We start from the raw sequence: 22,486 nt of genomic DNA on the forward strand, positions 1-22,486 counted from the left end.
TAAGCTTCACAACGTATTAAGTCCAGACGTCTAAAAAAACGGACAGAGTGGTATAAAAAAAAATAGCCTCCCCCCTTTTTTATTGCTGCATAACATAATGATGATACTATATACCCAGACAATGAATTTTATGGCATATTTATGTATCTACAACCACTTTTGAAATACTTTTCGTGAAATTTGGGAAAATTTCAGAAAAAATATTTTTTGTTGCTGGTATCAGATGATATAATTGCAACATGTTACCAAATGATAAGGTAGCACGCTAGGAATAAAATATATAAAAGCTGATACTAAAAAAAAGGATGCATCGTCATTTTGTGTTATCAAGTATTCAAAACGAAAGGTAAGAAAACGTTTTATACTAAGAATTAATTAAGAACAGTTTGATTAAGAAAAAAGATGGTAACTTTGTATGGAGTATATTTAAGAAATAAACAACGTTATTCAGTGAACATGGCGTTATGAATAGCAATTGCTCTGCTGGCATATTCCATGATGCGCGCTAGCGCATCATGGAAAATATGCCAGCAGAGCTATTGCTATTCATAATGCCATGTTAACTGAATAATCGTTGTTTATTACTTATATTTGCATTCTTTGATTTTTTTTTTCAAGAGTATCAGAGGAAATCCTGACTTACATAAGGACGCAGCTTCTTGTCTTCAGCAAAGAAAAACATACAGCTTTAAAATCAGTAAATCTGATTAATGCTCCTTTCCTCTAATAAATCACAAACAATTTATAAAGTATTTCCTTCTCAAACACAGTTATCTGAATACAAGCAGCGCTGCCATCACATTTTTGTTTTGATGCAGATGTGACGTCATCGATCAACGTTATTAAAACCCTCTGACAAAAATCAATAATTTAACACTATGACGAAAAATGAGAATGCTTTTATAATGATTATTACTCCAGAATGCTTTTCTATAATTCTTTTTTAGTTTTTCTATTTATTTTTGATAGCTGAAATCATTCTTGAAATAGATATACTATAGTTAAAGAAATTTTCTCTTTCTGAATGTTATTACCCAGTGTGAAGAGTTCTCGTTCTTTGTACAAATATGCATGATACGAAAAAATAAAAATCTGGCAGTTCTCTATAATTTTAAAAAGTTTTATTATACAATTAAATACATTGACCAAAATTGAATTTTTAAAGATATAAATCAGCAATTTCAAATATTCTGAATTTCCTTTTTTCAAAGAATATTATTAAAAACTTATTTTTATTCCTCTTATGAAACATTTCATATATATACTTCTCAACACGGCGTATAAGAGTAGTAGAGATTGTTCTACACGAGTATGATAGAGCAATTGCACTCATAGTAGAAGCAGTTGCGTCTATAGTCCTACGATCGCAGTTGATGCCTAGGTGTTCATAGTGAGAGAGAGTAGTGGATATATGCAAATATAAATTATTATGGCGCTATACGTAATAAAATGTTTTGGCATTAACTTATCACTAAGTAAAACATACCTAATAATTTTTTTTTTGAATTATATTATTATTAGAACTTTTTAGAATCAGAAATATTTTCATATAAAATAAATAAAAGTATAAACCAACTTAAGGAATCATTAGGTTATAACTATATTTTGTCTGAATAAGACTTTTTTTCTCATATCTCTTCATATTTCAATTACTCTGAAAACTACCACAATTAATCTTTGACCGACAATTGACATGATATGTTTCTCAAAACGATTTATAGTCATTGAGCTTTCAATAATTAAAATATCGAATAAGATAAAACTAATCTTTTTTTTCCCATTGCTTATTAGGAATTTTATAGAATGTATTCCCTAGTGTTCATTGTGGGATTAGTTTCCATTTTTGGCATCATTAATACTGACAAAGTTTCACCCCGACCCAGCCTTAAATCCTTCAGAGACGACTATGACAGTGTCGCTAAAACCTGTGTGGCTGTTGGATATGTGAAAGACAACTGTAAAACTAACCGGGACAAAAGTAAGAAATTATTGGCTGCAATTTTATGTAACACATAAGCATTGATCAAAAGTAATTTTTACATGTGCATTTAACATTTAAATTTTAGAAAATATGGTAATAGCATTCAATGCCAAAGCCAAAGGAAGTGTTCAATCAGTAAGTGATGGTAATATTGTCATGTTTGGAGAAGTCGATCTGAATGTAGGAGGTGGTTACAACGCGGTTAAAGGAACTTTCACCGCTCCCAAATCGGGAGTGTACGTCTTTGATTGGACAACAATGACGAACAATAACAAAATTGCTCACACCTCACTGGTCTTGAATGGTAAAAGAAGGGCATATAACCATTGTAACAACAACAACCATCATATTAACATGTCATGTAGTAAAATGGCTGTCGTCAGAATGGAGGCAGGAGATAAGGCTTGGATTGATAGCTATTCAGGAGCATCATCTGTTTATCACAAATACTCTTCTTTTTCTGGCTACATGTTGTAAATGCGAAATAGAGATATACAATTAAAATTAAAATGTAATTTAGTAACAAATTTGTTGTTTATCTTAGGTTCTACAAGAGTCTAATATGCATTTATGTTATATGACTGTGAATGTAATTGTAAATATCCATGTATATATTCTGATTCCATTGCACAAGGAAAGTTATACTATCAAAAGTATTTTTTGCAATGTCAGAAAAAGGGCTAAAAAAATTTCATCAAATATGCTGAATAAGCTTGAACATTTTGACTTGTCCGGGGTTAGCTTAGATATACATAGGAAGGTGAAAGAAACTACGTTGCAAGAAATCATGGTAATAATATACACATTGTTACAAACCACGGCTAAAATGTATGATCTTCTCCCATTCTGTTACGCAGACTCCGAACCGTGGTTGCAGACGATGTTTTTACATCACTTATTCCGTCTCTCGGGGTGACACAGGATGTGATTGAAAAACGGATAATTACTTAAAAGTCTTTTTATAAGTTTTCGATTGGCATTTTTTTTCTTTTTCTTTTTTTAAAAATGAAAATCAGGCTAACTGTATTTTTCTCAACTTTATCAGTATGAATAATACAGTATTAAAGTACAAAAGTCTATCATATTGCAGAAAAGAGAATTTATTCTAATACTGACATTTTACCTAAGTCATTCAAAATTAATTATCTTCTTCACTCTGTTCATCCGCAAATAAAATATTTCTTTTCTGAACTATAATTGAAAAGAGACTAAATTCAAAATAAACAAAACATTTATTAGTTAAAAGTTATATACCCAGCTTAATACAAGATATTTCAATGGTTTTTTTTCCTTTATATAATGTACAATTTAAAGTTTTGTATACAGACTTCCTCAACAGACTCCGGTGTTAAAATCTTGATCTATATTTAAGATTTAATGTACAATTCTTAATATATTCTTTAATTTTACTTCTAATGTACGAGGGGCGTAGCATCGCTTTTGAAAGTGGGGGGCCAGCCAGAGATTTTTTTTTTTACTTACCTGAAAAAGTTGACAAGCCAAAAAAAAAAAAGGGAAAAGTTGCCAAAAGTCGAAAATCCTATTTCGTGGGGAGGGTGGGGGGGGGGGGGTTAAGGTAAACTTTTTCTCAGTGTTAACTAGGCCTACTTTCATTACCAATTCTAATACTACATTTTCGGTACATCACTAAAAGTGGGGGGGGGGTGCAACAAGGCTTTCAATTAACATTTGCTATAGTATAAATACGCCCCTGAAATTATTATCATCCTTTGAAAATATAGGTCCACCACTGGTATGTAAGGTAGGAAATGACTAGAGGAGTTCCGAAACGTCCACTGTAAACATGGCTGAGAAACTTCAGAAAGGTAAACACGTGTTTCATAAAGATATATATTTTTCCTTTGATAATTTCTGATATGTTGTTTCATTTTTAAAATTTACGATACTAATAGATTCTCCAAATTCCAAAATAAATAAATATTCCAATGATTTGAATCCTCACAACGCATCAATGTGTAGTGGTAATATTTAGCTCGAGTTTCCTCGATGAACAAAAGACTTAGTAAGTTTAGTATTAGTAAGTTTAGTATTAGAGTTAACGAAAACTTTCTTATATGTACAAGTTGATTAGAAAATATATCATGAAGATATTTAAATGTTTGTGTAATAATAAAGTTAATAGAAATAATTTATATCACACGATTTTGAAAAAAGGAACATTCTGACATCAAAACATTCATATTAACTGATTAATCCCATTTTCAGTATAACATCTGTTATACTAGTACAAGTTGATATTCATTTTAAAAAATGAATAATGTCAGCTATCTAGGTCTTATCAAGGGTGAACAGGCATTTACCCCAGTTTTTATTCCATGTACACCCTGAGGCTGAAGAATATATGGAATACAACCTCAGGCCAGTGGCGTAAATCCTGTCCATTGGACATGGATCTACCAAATGAAAATAAATAATTTGCAATCACAATTAAGGCCAATCAACTGTTTGGGCTGTTGAGAAACTTACTGTTCATACTAAAATGTATTGTGACATCAATTTAGATTGATTTCATCATAGAGAAGTTATATACATGCATTTTGACTTAATTTAGCAGGAAACCCTGACTAAAGTCTGATTCACAGAGATACATATTATATCCCTATTTACAGAGGAGTTGATGGAGGATTCTGAGGAGGATGAGGAGTGGGAGGAATGCGATGAGGACACGGAGGACAGCCAGGTCACATGTCTCTTCTGTTCCCAGACCTTCACCTCCCCCGAGGTCACATTCACACACTGTACGACCTCACACGACCTTGACCTCGTCAGATGGAGCAGACAACACGGAGTAGACTGTATACAGTATATTAAGATGATTAACTATATCAGACTCAAGGTTTGTGTGTTATTTGGTATTTGCACATTGAATGGTTATCAAGTTTTCTGTTCATAGAGTTAGAGAACAAAGTCTTTGAAATGTTGAACTTGAGTCAGATACTTTGCATAGATATAATTTGATTATATATCCCAAGTATAATAGATTCCCAGACAAGAAGGTAGTTAAAGAAATCACTGAAATTTGAAATATTTGACACACATACCTCATGTACTTGTAAGACTTCAGTTAGATTGATTGTATATTGTTTAACGTCCCTCTCCAGAATATTTCACTGATATGGAAACGTCACCATTGCTGGTGAAGGGCTGCAAATTTAAGCCTATGCTCGGCACTTACGGCCTTTGAGCAGGGAGGGATCTTTATCGTGCCACACCTGCTGTGACACAGGGCCTGGGTTTATACGGTCTCATCTGAAGGATCGCCCCATTTAGTCGCCTTTTACGACAAGCAAGGGGGTACTGAGGACCTATTCTAACCCGGATCCCCACGGGTACTTCAGTTAGAACTGTTCTTATAAATGTTTAATAATTTTTTACTTTTTTCCTTCCAAATTACAGAAACCTTCACCAGCAGAAGTCAAATCCTCATTCACACAAGGTACCAGGCCTTGGGAGAGCAATGAGTTTATGAACCCAGCAGATCCAGAGGATTTATTACTGCAGTTTGGTGTGAAGTTTCAGTGAAAGATACAATACATTAGACACCTTGAATCAGAATCATAAAATCAGTGATATAACTGTTTTACTTTTCAAAAAATGAAAAAAAAATGAACTATTATGAACTAGCTATTTTAATGCTTATCTTGAAAAAAAAATCCATCAGTTTTGTTAAACACTTAAAAAAATGAAAAATTCTCTCTGTTTTGTTAAAAAACCTACAAAAAATATGTATACCAATTGATGCTATTCTTATATATGCTGTAAGTTTAGTTTAATCTCATTTCTTTTCTCCTAGTAGTTTTTTTGTATAGCCTCTTCCAAGTATAAGTTTGGAAGTGTTAATTAAATGTGATGCAGTATGTATATTATATCAAAAAGGAATTGTATTTTTTATAATTTGTAGACATTGAAGATGAAGATGATGGTGGCATGTGTGGAGTTATGGGCCCTGGAGGCAGTATCACTTTTGATGGGCCTCCATTAAATATGGAAAAATTAACCAATCAAAATGCTCCACAGAACAGTTCTTCGTCAGAGATGAATGGTGTCAGCCAATCAGAATTGGAGGCCACTTGTGCTCGTCTTAAGGGCGCAGAATGTCGAGTTAAACAATTAGAGGAAGAATTGAGCAGAGTTTTGGGTGACTTTGAGAAAGTGAAGTGAGTTTTAATTAGCAGAATAAACTCAAAAAAGAAATGGTTGCTGATGTATAGATCAAATATTTGTCTCTGATCATAACATATATCTTTTTGTTATTTATAGAAAGCAGTACTTTTATAAGAAATTTGATCAGATTACTGAGTTGTCAAGAGTTTATACATTGAAACTACACTGTAATCATATATGTTTGCCCAAAGGTTCAAAAGTGAACTCAACGGAAGAATATTCAATTTTGTGGTTAATACTGTATAACGGGTATTTTTTACGTGCTGCTAATTTTTACTAATTTTTACGAGTTTTATAAATCCGTAACATTTAAACGCGTAAAATTTCACAGAAGTGAAAAACGCCTCGCCTAAATTTTCAACATCTTATTATGAGAGTATTACAGTGTTATCACTGCCATTTAGCTAAGTACCAGGAGGCTATAGAATTAGTACTGACAACCTTTGGTAGATTTGGGGACTTTTTTTAATTGATCATAAATTAAGAGCAGACAAGGAAATCTTAATGCACAAATTATACAATCATCGTCAATTACCTGGTTACTCTTACGGGACGCATATATAATTTCTAATAATGGCTTAATTATTACAGACTGAAGCCTTCAAATTATATCCTTTTTTAAAGACTTTTTACTTTCTTCCTTTTTATTTGCTTCCAGTAAAAACTTGGACATTTTAGTACAATGTAATCCGTGCCCCATGTAATTCTGTCAACTTAATCATGATGGTTTGAGTTGTCTCTCTTTGTTTCCATTAAAATAAAGACAGGCACGTGGTGCACAACAATAATTATACTAGACGCGTGTATTAATTGGAAACAGGAATAAATGCAGGGCATGTGATATACAAAGGTATTTAAATGAATAAAATTAAACATATCATCATTTAATGATCAACACTTGTTATCACGGGAACAATTTCGTTTTTATTTGTACATCAGGTCGTCTAGACACATTTACATGTTAAAACATGTATTTGTATGTAAACGCATTTAAAATGCTAAATCATTCATCTGGAACTTCACCTCCGATGATTTTAATTTTTACGGACATGCTCAATTCGTAAAAATTTAACGCGTAAAAAATTAAATCACCCTACATGTATTCAACCGAATTTCGCAAAAATTCACAGCAGTAAAAATTACCTGTTATACGGTATGTATATGACTTTTTTCACATTTTATAGACCTCAGACTGATCTATAGAAGAAAAAAAAACAATCGTGGATTTATTTTAAATCTGAACATTTTAGGCAACACTGGATCTTCTCATTTTATTTGCAGAAAAGTCACCCAAGATCTGCTGATGTCACAACCCAGCCAGCCAATCAAATCAGAGAATGCTGTACAGATGTTGACAGAGGATGAAGATGATGTTTACTTTGGATCTTACGCACATTTCAGCATCCATCAGGAAATGTTAAAGGTATTGTTAAAGAGTCATTCAATTACACAACAATAATAGTTCAGCACATTTGGGCACATCAGTTTTGTAGGCCAGTAAATTTGTGGACACACTTTTTAATATAGTTTACACTGTTTACAATAATGTTGCTTTTAATATGATTATAATTTAAAGCAGACATCAATATTTTGTTGATACTTTGTGTAAGGTAATATGTGATGTGTTAAATTGCTATAGTTTTCATCCAAATTTTAAAGGAAAACCCTCGAAAATTAAATTAATTTTTCAATATTGAGAATCATTGTCCAAAAATTATAAAGATATTGTTAACAGAGACATGTTCATCTTTTCATGTACATTTTTGTTTCTATGCAGGACAAAGTGAGAACGGAAAGTTACAGGGATTTCATGTACAAGAATCCTGACCTGTTTAAGGACAAAGTGGTGTTAGATGTGGGCTGCGGGACTGGTATCCTCTCCATGTTTGCTGCTAGGGCTGGTGCCCGAAAGGTCATTGGGGTCGACCAATCAGAAATTGTTTTTCAAGCAATGGACATTGTCAGGTTTGTTGTAAAATGTGGGACATTACCCTTCAGAAAGTACCGTTTGCTTGGAAATGTTTTACCATGATTTCATTTTCATCCGATTTGCTTGTGTTTTAATATCAATGAAGCTAAAAATTTTAATGCAAGAATTTAACAGAAAAAAGAGTTACCTCCCTTTTAACACAGCTTAATTTTTATCTGCAAAATGTTAAAATGGAACCAAGTGGATTTATAGTGTTATGGCTGTGATGCTTGTATTTGTAATAAATACATTTGTATGTGCAGTGCACTAATTTAAAAAATATAACATTCTTTTATGACATGCAGAGAAAATGGGTTAGAAAACATTGTGACTTTGATCAAAGGTCGGATAGAAGATGTGGATTTGCCGGTGGATAAAGTGGATATCATCATCTCGGAGTGGATGGGATACTTTCTCTTGTTTGAATCCATGTTGGATTCTGTACTTTATGCCAGGGATAAATATCTACAGTCTAATGGAGTTGGTAAATACATGACACCACTATATTAAAATCCCAAGCATATGATTATATGCTTGCAGACCATCTACATTGTAGTAGTGCAAAAATCTTTGTGTTTGGAGTGCTCATTGTTTCTTTCAGTCACTTACATATTCACTGTATTTGTTGAGTAAGGCAAAAATTATCTTAAATTCCTCTGCAGATTTTAGTACAGTGTATAGCAAAATTTTGAAAGATAAACAACTATTCTGTTTATTAAATTAATGATTAAGTAGTGTTAAAATTCTATATATTCATGAATCTTAATTTTTTTCAGTCCACCCAGACAGGTGCACAATCGTGTTAGCAGCACTGGATGACCCTGACCTTCACACCAATCATGTGACCTACTGGGATGATGTGTATGGATTTAAAATGACTTGTATGAAATCTGAAGTGATCAAAGAAGCTAGTGTGCAGATTGTCAAGGCAGAGAAAATTTTGTCGGATCATGTGATTGTCAAGGTTTGTTTACCTCTACTCTTTATTTGGATCTGTCTTCCTTATTTGAACTTTCATTAGGACAAGTACGCTGATTATTTTGAGTGTTGTTCAAAAACACAAGATGGTATCCTTCTTAGCCTTAATATTTGATTATAGTAAATACTTTGTGCAAAGACTTATTCTAACTTCAGTGCTGATGCTGAATGTAATTGTAAGGTGTATGTCACTGTTTCAGTGTTTGATGTGACATGTGCACAAAATAATGTGAGCATTTCACTGCAAACAGAAAGTTTATCAACAAAATTATAATATCACATATATATATGTAGCATTGTATGATTGTAAAAGTTGTGTCTGTTTTGATTTGATCTTAAAAATAAAGAATTTTGATTTGAGTTCTCAAATGTCTCTTAAATTAGTATTTTGTAATTCTGTATAAAAATATCAACATTTATATATTGTAGGACCTAGACACCTGCACATGTTCTCTATCAGATCTACAGTTTTCACAAGACTTCATCCTCACTGCTACAGGGGAGGGACAAATAAATGCAGTCGTTGGCTACTTTGATATTTTCTTTCATAAAGGTTGTTCTAACAAGGTAAGATGGCTTATTCTGAAATATTCAAAGCCCAGATTAGATAAAGAACAACAGAGTTCAATACTTCTAAGGAGTGCATAACCAGAAAACGACTGTATAAGGGATTTGTCCTTAAAAATTGGTATTTTATTTTTAGCGAGACGTAATTTTGGCAATTTTACAATACTCAGTATAGAAAATATTAGAAATAAAATGCAGTTGATTTTAGGCGATCTTGAATTTTGGCAATCTTAGCCCCCTTGCCAAAAATGTCCTCTCTAAAAATTCTCCTGATAAGGTATTTCAAAACATGTGTAACTGGAAGTAGGACTCTTTTGTAATAAAATATCCTGGTCATGGCACCAGTTGTATCAGCTAGGAGAGGAATAAAAAGTGACAGACAAGACTGATTTGATCCTGGGATCCCTGAATCTTTTGACAAGGTGCTCTACTGAGCTACTTAGTCACTTGAATTCAAACCTGTTTGCCACACATGCCTACTTCTACCACTTTAAAATCATGTAACAGTTAAAATTGAATTATTTCATTTAATCCTCTGTATTTTTGCAATTAGAGGTAAAAGCAGTGTTAGATATTTATATTTTCTTTTACCTTGGAGAACTGCAGCATAAAAAAATAATTTATGTAAAGATATCAGTTAAAAATTCTCCATTATTTAAAGGTTGTATTGTGCTTCAAGTTGGATTTGTATGTTTGTATTGTCAAATGTATTGTTAGATATCATGTGATACTGTCAGAGACTTAATTGCAATTGATCACCAAGAAATCATTCTATAATTTCAGGTGATGTTTTCCACTGGGCCTCAGGCCACAACCACTCACTGGAAACAAACAATATTCCTTCTAGAGAAATCATTGAAAGTCACTACAGGTACATATTGAATTGCAGAGTACTGTTGTTTATTAGTTATGACACGTACAAGTCAATTTAAATACAATAGCCTTATTGGCAGAAACAACATTTCCTTTGTGTCCATGGAAGTGTATTGGAAGATGTTATCCCACATTTATTATTTATAGTTCTTTAAAATGTCGTTCATGTGTCTGGCCAGTTACGTTACGTTAAATGTAATCCTACAGGGTCATAATTATGCAGAATCAAGATTCGTTTTCTCTGTGGTTAGAAAGTGACAAAATCATCTTGTATTATCATTGTATACATTTTCAATGCATTTAAAGAAGACAATTTCCACACCAAAAAAAATGACAGCATACATAAATTAATCTCATGCTAGAAAATGTACTATATGTGCAATGTAGTATATATGTTTTGCAATTCAAAACTTTTTCTTTTTTTTTGAATAGGTCAACAGATCAAAGGTCACATTGTTTGCAAGAAGAACAGACGGGACCCGAGATCACTTGTGATATCATTGACATTAGATAATGTCACTCAGAATTTTTTAATGCAATAAATAAAAAAATTTTTTTGTTTCTTCATTACCTCAGTGGTCTTGTTGCAGTAGTTTAAATAGAGCATCTGTGCTATAGTCATGATGTAAGGAGTTGATCCTTACATTACAGGTTTGAATCCCACTGTAGAAACCGCAGACCCATATTGCAGTGGGTGCTGGCACGTTAAAGATCCCTCCCTGCTCAATGGCCCTGAGTGCCGTGTATATGACAAAATTTGCAACTGTCCACTGGCAAGTGGTGATGTCTTCATGAGTGAAAAATACTCCAGAGGGATGTTGAACAACAGACAAACATCGGTGAACATCTCTTTTAAGTGATAACATATGAGTATCCATTATTGCCGAGTGCCCATTATTGCAGATTTACGTTTGGTACTTGCACGTTACATTTATTGAGAATTTTTTTGAGAGAAAGTTTTAATTGTCCACAACAATTAAGCATGATTACATATGCAGGAGATTATGTCCTGGTCATATATATAGACTTAAACCTGCATGACCTCTATTCCATACTGGAAGATTTACTATAATCCTTGATCCATTTTGTATGCGTACTTGTGAAAAAATATTTTTTTAGTTACCCAAGAAATGTTTATTGATATACATGCACATGTGTATGCAGTTGAAATGATCTCAAACATAAATATTTCAAATGCTTGGCATAACAACATATGTTGAAGTGTGATTCTTATTTAGATGTAGGATAGATATTGGATTATCAAGTTGGAAATGTTTGGCTCTAAATATGTATGAATCATGAAGTCCACTTTTGAATTGAGAATTAATCTATTAAGTGCTTTGCAAGACTCTTAGAATGTCTCATAAAATCCCTATTTTTTTCGTTACTATGGCAACAAATCAAAGACTAATAAATATTATAATGTATCTCTATGCAGATCTTCAAGAAAAAAGTCAGAATTCAAGGTTAACTCCCTTTCTGGAGAACATATTTCTGTCCTTAGACCAGTGTGACTCATATTTCACATAAAGAGTGTCTTTTTTTAGGTAAAAGGTATGCAGTGATAACCAAATAAAAGATTTTACTGAACCAAAAATTACAATCCCTCTCCCCTTTCAACAATGTGAAATGTTTTCTGCATAGAAAATTATTGCCATCTGAGGGGTATCTAATTAGAACTTCTTAAGCTTGAATCAAGATAAAATAATCAAAAACTGTATATAATCAAGAGTATTGTTTTATTATAAAGGTAGCAGATATCAACAGTAAGTAATAATTTATGTACATTAACAATAAAGTGAGACCAACAGGGAAAAAACAAATTATATAAATAATACAAATATTGGATTTCCTTCTTTGTGAATAAATTGTTAAAATATTTCATTTATGATGAATGTAAACATGGATTGAATTTCATCTTATCAGAATGAAATTTGGAAACTTTACATAGTTTCAGATTCATAAAACTTGGAAAGAAGTTTAGAACCAGAAATAATATACATCTTTACAAACATGCACTTTCAATTTGGATAGGCTTTTCAAACTATCAAATCTTCAATTTCTCTTTAATAACAAAACTATATGAATGTACAACTTCAAAGAGATGTTCTGTTGCCATCATCTGTGTGAAATGTACATGTAATCTGAAAAAAATTCAATGAAGGCAAAAATATGCATTCTTTCGACACAGTTGCAGACAATAATGGCCTAAATATGGCCTAGCTACAATGCTAGTGTTGAGCAAAGTTTCATTTTCTACATGTAATTAATAATATAAATAGCACATGGAAGTGAATGTAACATCAAGAAACATATTCAACAATGATTAAATACAACCAATAGTAACCATGGGAACAAACGTAAACAAGATGAGTACAAAAAATAGTAAATATTTTAGAGCAAGTTCTTTGCAATATATATAAGGTTTCAGATCTGATGCAGGTATATGACGTTAATAACTTATTAATATAAATATCAATAATATATTACCCATTTGTAAATAAAAATAATCAATTTTAGATATTTAACATAGAATTCAAAACCCCTTGGAGAGAAACCAACCCTGCAAAGTCCACAATAAATAATAAATAATACGAAATTCTGTGACTATTAGTCATAACATATCATCAAATTTTAATTAAACAAACCAATATATTGAAAGTTGAGTTTTAAAACAAAGTACAGCAAAACTTGTTTAGTACGAACACGGATATTGCGAATTTACGGATATAGCGAAGTCATCTTGGATCCCCAACTATATAACTTTAATGAATTTCTTGTATGGTTATAACGAATTATGGATATAGCAAATAGTATCATACAGGTCTCAGTGACTTCGTTATAATCGAGTTTTGCTGTACAACACACAGAAAATATTTTTTCAATATAGAACTCAATTTTCACATGCCATACTTTATCCCATAGCCATATCATAAACATTTTGTTTTTTGTACATGAAATATTATGCATGAAATCTTTCATTGCACAGATCTAGTTTTGAACAGTCATTCTCTGACCGTAGTCAATAAGAAAATAAACTTACATACAATAACTTCAGCATTTTATCAATTTGAAATTGCCAAAAATAAATATTGAAATTCTTTGTCTTGCTGATGAATTCGAATTCATGTGTAAGTTTCAACAATGAACTACTCATTACATCAAAAATATTATCAGTAACACTTAAGTTGCATGTCCAAAATGAGATATGTATATCATTTTAACACAACAGCACCCCCCTTATCCCATCCCCCCCCCCCAAAAATTCCAAAATTTTAAGAATTTTGTGACTTTTTAACGAAATGAAGGGGGTCTATCAGCCAATATTCTTATTAAGTCCTATTCTTTTGCTTAAAATGCTAATATGTAGAAAAAAGTACATACTGCATTATGTAATTTTTAAAAAAGCTATCTAATATTTGCGTTTATCCATGTTGGGTCGTAATATTAGGGTACATTTGGGTATTTGGGTTGGCAATGTTGTCTAATATTTGCGTTTGTCCATGTTTGGACGCAATGTAAGAGCACATTCTATCCAGATATTGGGTCAGCCAGCGATTTTGTCTAATATTTGCGTTTGTCCATGCTGGGTCATAACATGAGGGCACAGCCTATCCAGATATTGGGTCAGCCAGCGATTTTGTCTAATATTTGCGTTTGTCCATGTTCGGTCATAACATAAGGGCACATTATATCCAGATATTGGGTCGGTGAAGTTGTCTAATATTTGTGTTTGTCCATGTTCGGTCGTAACATAAGGGCACATCATATCCAGATACTGGGTCGGTGAAGTTTCTAATATTTGCGTTTGTCCATATTCGGTCGTAACATTAGGGCACAGTCTATCCAGATATTGGGTCGGTCCAGCATGGCCTGCCACATTGAAATCTCCTCTCCATGGGCGTCCATCCAATCCACTGGCTTTCCATAACTTTTACCTGAAATATAAGTTTTACTTTAGAAACAAAATTGCAACAAAATAAAACTAACTAAATGAAATCAATCTGATTTTTTTTTTTTTCAAAACACAACCTGACCAATATTTAATCTAAAATGGTCTTTGAATTTGTCTAAGAACACATATGACCTTGACATATTTGCTTTGAAAGTCACTAAATCCTGATCCAATATCAGACAATGATCCTTATAAAGAGGCTCGAAGTTGTAGGACATATGATGCAAAAGAATATCAAAGACAAAACATCTTTAACATACCCCCCGCCCCACCACATTCACAGGCGCAGACTCAACAAAAACACAAAATCCAACTCACCAACACCTAGATTAAATCTGAGTCCCCCCAGGAACTCGTTGCTGCTGAGTTTGTCGTGGTCCCACACAGTGAGTTCCAGACATCTTTCCTTGAGATCAGACTTGGACACGTCATCAAACATAAACGTGTGGTTCCACTGCGGGTTACAGTTGCGTTTGACCACGGATGTCTTCTGCTTCAGGCCTTTCTGCTTGTCTGGCAACAAGTACCTATATCAAATCACAAAAGTTAATTAATTTTGTTCATAAATATTTTTGAACCCCATTAAACTTAAAAATTGATTGAAATGTTACTGAAAAAAATGCACTGATAGAACAAGATGTGTTTGTGAAACACTATTCCCCCCATGGTAACACAATTCTGGAGTGGAACGTAGACTGAAGTGGAATACACTTACACTTGACGGCACAATAGTTAGGGGCTAGGTTAAAGTTGACAAAAGACAAACAGATAGACGCGACAAAAAAAATATACCCCCAGGATCTTTCAATCCAGGGACATAAAAGTCCTTGAAAAAATTTATGGTTTTGAATCATTTTTCACTTCATTAAAAGACAAGTCTCACATCACCTGTCATAATTACGAGGAAGAATACATATCTTATCACCTTTTGTCAAAAAAAAAAAACTACTTACCCTTTAACAAAAGGATCAGAAAAGCCACTGCTCCTGACAGCACTCAGGTTTCTGGCCTCTTTAATCAGGACATGGAGTTGACCCTTTGGACCTCCGACCTCTGATCTTCCCCTCTTGACCTTTTTCTTGGAAGGAGATGTCACTGTGTCCTCTTTCCTGACTTTTTCTGGTGGTACAAACTTCATGCTTAAGAATAAGTCTCCCTTGTATGTTAGATTGGCAGTAGGCTGGGACTCAATCTAGAAAACACAGGGTATTACATATATTTTTTATTTTCGATAAATAAAATAAAATAACAATCATCATATCCCTCCGAGGTTTCTATCTAAAAATAATTTTGCATTTAAATTTCAGTAACATGAATTTGATATTCATAACAAATGAAATCAAAAATTTACTTTTATCGACATCAAAGTGTACAATTATGCATTCTGTTTAAATAAAATACCCCACCCCCCTTTTTTTCTCTCCCAGCAATCAACAGATAAAGATGATTTCTTTTAATGTAGCCTATAAAATGCGACGTTTTTTTTTTATAAACCATGTTATATCATCATACAGACCACATTCTGATATTGAACTGAAAACAAAAGTACAATGAATTCCCAATGGAATAATTATTTCCAATATGTTGTGCAGTTCTACAACCTCAATTATGTCAACAGAGAAATTTATTTACAATGGGAAACATGCTGGTGTCAATTTCTCTCTCAGTAATTATACAATGAAATCTATAGAGATGATGCATTTTACAGTATTTCATTTGTCAATGAGCTGAGTATATGCTACGTACGGTGCACAAACAAAAGCATTGTTACGTAATAATTCTCACAATGGTATTGTCTCATTGTATTTTAATGAACATGTACAGCTCAAACCCAAACTAAAGAGGCTATAAGCAATTAACAAAAGCATGCAGCAGATGAAAAATAGGCACAGTTTTTATCACAAGCATGCAGAACTCGATATCAAAGAAAAAAAAGTTTTTATCCAATTCAGGATCAAGCTTTTACTCTGTAAATGGTTTGTGATTTTCGTTTTCAACAAATGCATAATTCATAACGTTGTTAAAAACTTCATAGTACCAGTAATGTCCTTTTTCCTTTCTACAATCATGGTATTGTTTCAATTTTAAAACAATTTGTGTTTTGTGGTTTGGACGAGATAATATTATAACAATGTATCATTAATGTTCTTATACAACATGTACCATTTCAAGTTATCCACAGATTACAGAATGAAAATCTGCAAATATTTAAGCTGGGCCCTAAATATAAATCAGAAATATTGTTTTTTCTATCAAGTTTCCCTTCTTCTTTTTTTTCAAATCTTGATTTTTGTGGGGTCCAATTTTTGAGGTTTGAGGAAAAAATATTGGCTTGTGAAGATTTAATTTTGTGGTTAGAAAATGTTTCTTAATAGTAATGCATATGAAAATTTAACATTTTGTTGTTGTCATAAATCTGTAGGTGTCTGATTATACCTCAAATTCAATGTAAATTAACCCATCCCCCCTGAAAATTAGTAATTTCAAAGCATCTACATCCTCTTGAATTAAATTGTATTAAATGTACATGTATTACTAACTGAGCTTGACTTATTGTATTTAGATATATTTTTCCAAATTGTAATTAATTATTTCTTCCTCTCTATATATCCCCTATGACCTTTTGATACTAATGTATTCATGTATGTCCTACATGTAGCTCTTGCATAAAAATCATAATTTTAAAAAAAAAAATTCTACAAAAGAAAAGGTATCATTTCATAACTAAATACTCCTACCCTCTCTTGAAGTGGGTACCACTTGGCTGAAGAATCAGAGAACCGAAAGTAATCAAAGTTGATGGTGACCTCTCCCAGGAAGTCGTTGCGTCCGAACCGGTCATTGTGCCACACCGTGACCCACAAAGTCCTGTTCTCCAGCTCACTCTTAGAAATCAAGTACTGAAACAAAACACATCAAAAAGTGTAAAATGTTCACTTGGACCACCATTAAATACTGGACTAAATTTTACTTTACTGGAAAGCTGTTTGAAATCTGAATATTTTTAAAATAAAATTTAGAAATCTGAATACCCTTAGAGTCTGCTCAAACACTGGATTTAAGGTGTTCTTCATTATGCGCGTCTTCCTTTTTCCTCCTCGAGTTTTGTCAGGAAGTAGGTAAGTTTTGACATATCTGAAAATTTTGTAATATGTTAAATTTTTCAATTCAACAATTTTCTTCCACATAGTTTGCAACAAAATATTGTCATTAATATATAGTTTTTTCTTTGCAGTTAGATTTTTCTAAACCATGCCTTGCTTGCAAGATTGAAATGCATGATCATACTATGATTTTTTTCCAACTTCAGTCATGTCTAAAATATTATGAAAATGGCAAGAAATTTTTTTCCACCATGATTGTATAAAGTATAAAACTTGGTTATAGGTTGGACCTCAAATTCTGTATCCTAAGTTATCATGCTTATAGCTTTCGAGATTCAGAAATATACTATTACTGAAAATTTTTCTATGAGATTTATAAAAGTTTCATATAACCAAGATTTCCTTCGGAGTTAGTTTTTCATAACAGACTGTAACTGTAGTATACATTCAATGTCTGGATGGGTCAGGTGTACGTACGGATCGGATCTGTTCCTTTTGGTGTCGGCGGGAGCCAGACCTTTACATTGTTTGATCTGTATCTCCAGTGTTCCAGTCCTGTAGTTATACTCCAGACCAAAACATATCTCCCCTGTAACCGGAATCTTCCCATAATCCACCTCACCCGCATTGCTATAGAAACTGAGGATGCTTTCTCGACTATCCTGTAAATATTAATGAATGAAACAATTATTAGAACTTTCCTTATAAATGAGCTTAACAGTAGAAATTTTTTTATTTTATATTCAATAGAACTATCTAAAGATTTTTATTATTAGAACATTTCTTTTATTATTGAGCTAAACAATAGAAAATGTCTTTTATTTCTAATAGTATGTGTATTATCTAAAGATTTGTTCATGTTCTAGATCTCAAGATATTCATTCTATAGTTCAAACTCAATTTTTGAGATAAAATGTCAATTTTTAAAAGCAAACATTGAAAGTTGTGTAACTTGCTCAATACATGATGACTTACAGCTATTGTTGATAGGAGGTTTCCACGACTACTGGCGCTAAGGCAACGATGGGAGGCCACCAGGTCATCAATGTCTGTGTCCTCTGATGAACGCTGAAATTAAAAAAAAAAAAGGTCACAAGTCATTACATGACAGTGCAAAAAACAAAAAGTCTTTGAGCCAATGCGCAATACAAATTCCAGTGCTGTGAATTTAAATTTGGTATGAATAGATGCACGAACAAACTGCAACTTTTATGAAAAAACATTTTTTTCAAAACTAAATCTATTTAATGGGTTCTTGATTTCACTCAACTAATTTCTTTGTACAACTTCAATCTACAGAGTTAATAAAAGGTTTTTTTTTCCCGAAAATGCCTGCAGGAAAATCAATATATTGTCACGGACATCTATATTTAAATCAACACTGATTTAACTATGTCACTGGATTAATTATTTACTGAAACCAATCCAATCATCTGTTAATATTCTCAGTGCAGAAAGTTTGTGCAGCCAGAAAAAGGAGAAATAGGATATACATGTAACCGTAAAACAACTAACTACTTCAATAAAGAAAGACTTCACATTGTTACTTTGCTGTCTCCATTTGTATATGAATAGGGATACCTTCAGATGCAGCTGCTGGTTTGCATCACAGAACTGAAGATGCTTGTTGAGTATTTCAGTATCCTATAAACTTTTGGAAGTTTCCCAATCTCTAGTGTGGAGTTATTGTGATTTGTTTGGGGGCCAATGTTCATGGGGAAGTACAATTTACTTATCTGTAGGGAGTTAATTATGTCAATTCATATGTTAAGGGTGACCCCTGAAATCCACAAATATTGGCCCTAACAAACTTTTATTCCACATTAGACCTAGATTCATAAGACTGTTCCATTTGTGGATGAATTATAATTTTACTTACATCAGTTTGAAAGGTTTATGTATTTGCATCAGTACATGTAACAGTGGTTGATGTACTTATATGTCAGTAACAGTCAATGAAGTACCCATGTCAGTAACAGTGGATTATGTACTTACTAGTATATCAGTAACAGTGCATGGTGTACTAACATCAATTACAGTGGACATTGTACTTACATCAGTAACTGTGGATAAGGTGGATGAAGGCACTGATAGTTGACTGATTGTACTGTCGGTGCGGCGATGCTCCGGAGTGTTTTCTGTAGAAGCACCACTGACATGACCGCTGTCCTCAAAACTTCCCGACCCCTCTGAACTTGCCCTAGGAGACAGGCGGGTGGTTCCTCCTTCTGCTCTCTCTGACAAAACAAATTCAAGGTTAAAAAAATATACCATACAAAACATTTAATTAATTCTACCAAGTGTGCCTTGGGAGTTTCAGATACAAAGTATGACTGCCTTTGAAAAAGATAGTTATAAGATTTCAAAGGAAATGCCTGGATGTTTTCCTTCCCAAAAGAAATGTTTCTGTCCACAAAGCCTTACATATCTAACTAGACAAAGTATGAAAATATATTTCAAACTGTTCTTTGGCTTTAACAAATACCTCTAGCTGATCAAAAATATTTTATCATATTTACTATAATAGTCATTTCTTAGCATATGTACTAAAAAATGTACTAAAGAATTTTTTTTAATCTAAATAAAAAAAATACTGGTGTGCCTAGATTTATCAATTAACATGATAACCAATGCTCTTGCAATACAAAAGAGACGAAAAGCTGAAACAAATGAAACAAGAGGCCCAGGGGCCACAGCGCTAAGCTGAGCACATCAGCTAGGAAAAAAACACATATCAGATCAGAACTGAAAGTTAACTTAAGTGGGGGGGGGGGGGGGGGTCTTGAATTTTAACCCCCAAGGGGATCATAATTTGAACAAACTAAAATCTACATTACCTGAGGATGATTCCATATAAATATTACTAATCATGGCTTTGAAGTGCTTGAAAAGAAGATTTAAAAAGGTTTCCCTATATATTTCTATGTAAAACTTTGGTCGGCCATTTTGGCCCCGCCCTACCCCCAGGGGTCATGACTTGAACAAACTTGAATCTACACTACCTGAGGATGATTCCACATGAGTTTCATCTTTCCTGGCCCAGCGGTTCTTGAGAAGAAGATTTTAAAGATTTTTCCTATATATTCCTATGTAAAACTTTGATCGGCCATTTTGGCCCCGCCCTACCCCCGGGGGTCATGACTTGACCAAACTTGAATCTACATTACCTGAGGATGATTCCACATGAGTTTCATCTTTCCTGGCCCAGTGGTTCTTGAGAAGAAGATTTTTAAAGATTTTTCCTATATATTCCTATGTAAAACTTTGATCGGCCATTATGGCCCCGTCCTACCACCGGGGGTCATGACTTGGACAAATTTGAATCTACACTACCTGAGGATGATTCCACATGAGTTTCATTTTTCCTGGCCCAGTGGTTCTTGTGAAGAAGATTTTTAAAGATTTTTCCTATATATTCCTATGTAAAACTTTGATCGGCCATTTTGGCCCTGCCCTACCCCCGGGGGTCATGACTTGAACAAACTTGAATCTACACTACCTGAGGATGATTCCACATGAGTTTCATCTTTCCTGGCCCAGTGGTTCTTGAGAAGAAGATTTTTAAAGATTTTTCCTATATATTCCTATGAAAAACTATGATCGGCCATTTTGGCCCCGCCCTACCCCCGGGGGTCATGACTTGAACAAACTTGAATCTACATTACCTGAGGATGATTCCACATGAGTTTCATCTTTCCTGGCCCAGTGGTTCTTGAGAAGAAGATTTTTAAAGATTTTTCCTATATATTCCTATGTAAAACTTTGATCGGCCATTTTGGCCCTGCCCTACCCCCGGGGGTCATGACTTGAACAAACTTTAATTTACACTACCTGAGGATGATTCCACATGAGTTTCATCTTTCCTGGCCCAGTGGTTCTTGAGAAGAAGATTTTTTAAAAATGCCAATAATTTTTCTCTTATTCATGATTATCTCCCCTTGGAAAAGGGCGTGGCCCTTCATTTGAACAAACTTGAATCCCCTTCACCCAAGGATACTTTTGGCAAGTTTGGTTGAAATTGGCCCAGTGGTTCTTGAGAAGAAGATGAAAATGTGAAAAGTTTACAACGACAACAACGACTACGACGACAGACAACGGACAAATTTTGATCAGAAAAGCTCACTTGAGCCTTCGGCTCAGGTGAGCTAAAAAATCCATATTGAACACCAAATTGTTGATAAAAGTGCAAAAACGCATGCATGTTTTCTAATGTGCCTTTGTTAATAACTGTCCGTGCAAAATCAAATTTTCAGAAGTCCACCTCCTAGTGGAATGTTATTTGTACAGAAATCATTAGCTATTCACTGTCTCTACAAGCACTGCACAGAAAACCAAGGGAAATGCCTACTGGTTATAAACAGTTATACAAATGTATGAAAGTATTTGAACAAAGCGTTCTTACTGACCCTTACAAGGACATCAAATTTGTAAGCATTTGTGATACTGAATGAATCTTACTTTAATTAGGAAGTACTTTGAAAACATTTGCAACCAAGGGCATTGGCTCCTCTAAAAAAATTCCCTTTTTTTTTTTTTTTTGAATAATTAAATGAATCTGAATGATTCAAACTTAACATCAACATAGCTTTGAATTTTCAAGAGAAAAAATTTAATTAGTATGTTAAGCACTGCCTAATCTAATACTGACATTAACCTTGCTTAACTTTCTTCATTCTCGTTTTCTTTTATTATTAGATGTTTCTAATAACAAAGGATATATATTGCAATCAAAAGAAAAAAAAAATAAATAGCTTGAAACTATAAGAGTAAAATATAAATCATAATTAATACCTCACTGCGTTTGTTCTTATTGAAGATGACAGAGAAAAAACAGAAATCAAAACCATTAATTCCCAACACCTGCAGTACATGTA

At 33.3% G+C, this 22,486-nt stretch overlaps 3 protein-coding genes across 3 annotated transcripts in view; 2 read left to right on the forward strand and 1 right to left on the reverse strand.

Moving 5' to 3' along the window:
* Window positions 1-318: 318 nt before the first annotated feature.
* On the forward strand, window positions 319-2,476 carry LOC134238639 (cerebellin-1-like). Its single transcript, XM_062720793.1, has 3 exons — window positions 319-346; window positions 1,792-1,978; window positions 2,067-2,476. The coding sequence occupies exons 2-3, from the start codon at window positions 1,804-1,806 to the stop codon at window positions 2,456-2,458; spliced, it is 567 nt and encodes a 188-aa protein (XP_062576777.1). The 5' UTR covers window positions 319-346; window positions 1,792-1,803; the 3' UTR covers window positions 2,459-2,476.
* Window positions 2,477-3,727: 1,251 nt separating this feature from the next.
* LOC134238542 (protein arginine N-methyltransferase 3-like) lies at window positions 3,728-11,120 on the forward strand. The gene is made up of 11 exons (XM_062720688.1): window positions 3,728-3,807; window positions 4,612-4,838; window positions 5,399-5,507; window positions 5,904-6,159; window positions 7,448-7,589; window positions 7,944-8,131; window positions 8,441-8,619; window positions 8,912-9,099; window positions 9,543-9,680; window positions 10,464-10,551; window positions 10,986-11,120. The coding sequence occupies exons 1-11, from the start codon at window positions 3,786-3,788 to the stop codon at window positions 11,093-11,095; spliced, it is 1,647 nt and encodes a 548-aa protein (XP_062576672.1). The 5' UTR covers window positions 3,728-3,785; the 3' UTR covers window positions 11,096-11,120.
* Window positions 11,121-12,308: 1,188 nt separating this feature from the next.
* Window positions 12,309-22,486, reverse strand: part of LOC134238833 (protein piccolo-like) — a 35,067-nt gene continuing 24,889 nt past the window's right edge. The window contains exons 7-14 of the mRNA XM_062720976.1: window positions 19,668-19,840; window positions 18,588-18,680; window positions 18,090-18,274; window positions 17,541-17,643; window positions 17,247-17,408; window positions 15,462-15,700; window positions 14,827-15,035; window positions 12,309-14,491 (exon numbers count right to left, since the gene is read on the reverse strand). Coding sequence (XP_062576960.1) covers window positions 14,349-14,491; window positions 14,827-15,035; window positions 15,462-15,700; window positions 17,247-17,408; window positions 17,541-17,643; window positions 18,090-18,274; window positions 18,588-18,680; window positions 19,668-19,840 — 1,307 coding nt within the window. The 3' untranslated portion in view covers window positions 12,309-14,348. The remainder of the gene's footprint in view (window positions 14,492-14,826; window positions 15,036-15,461; window positions 15,701-17,246; window positions 17,409-17,540; window positions 17,644-18,089; window positions 18,275-18,587; window positions 18,681-19,667; window positions 19,841-22,486) is intronic.

This window comes from Saccostrea cucullata, unplaced genomic scaffold (assembly GCF_032062105.1).
Source record: "Saccostrea cucullata isolate Sc308-1 unplaced genomic scaffold, CSIRO_AGI_Scuc_v1 ctg2898, whole genome shotgun sequence".
Classification (NCBI taxonomy): domain Eukaryota; kingdom Metazoa; phylum Mollusca; class Bivalvia; order Ostreida; family Ostreidae; genus Saccostrea; species Saccostrea cuccullata.

Coding starts and splice junctions, on each gene's coding strand:
- LOC134238639 (XM_062720793.1), top strand. CDS start 1,804: ATGTATTCCCTAGTGTTCATTGTGGGATTAGTTTCCATTTTTGGCATC. Junction 1,979..2,066: donor TAAAACTAACCGGGACAAAA/GTAAGAAATTAT, acceptor TTTAAATTTTAG/AAAATATGGTAATAGCATTC.
- LOC134238542 (XM_062720688.1), top strand. CDS start 3,786: ATGGCTGAGAAACTTCAGAAAG. Junction 3,808..4,611: donor GGCTGAGAAACTTCAGAAAG/GTAAACACGTGT, acceptor CCCTATTTACAG/AGGAGTTGATGGAGGATTCT. Junction 6,160..7,447: donor GGTGACTTTGAGAAAGTGAA/GTGAGTTTTAAT, acceptor TTTTATTTGCAG/AAAAGTCACCCAAGATCTGC.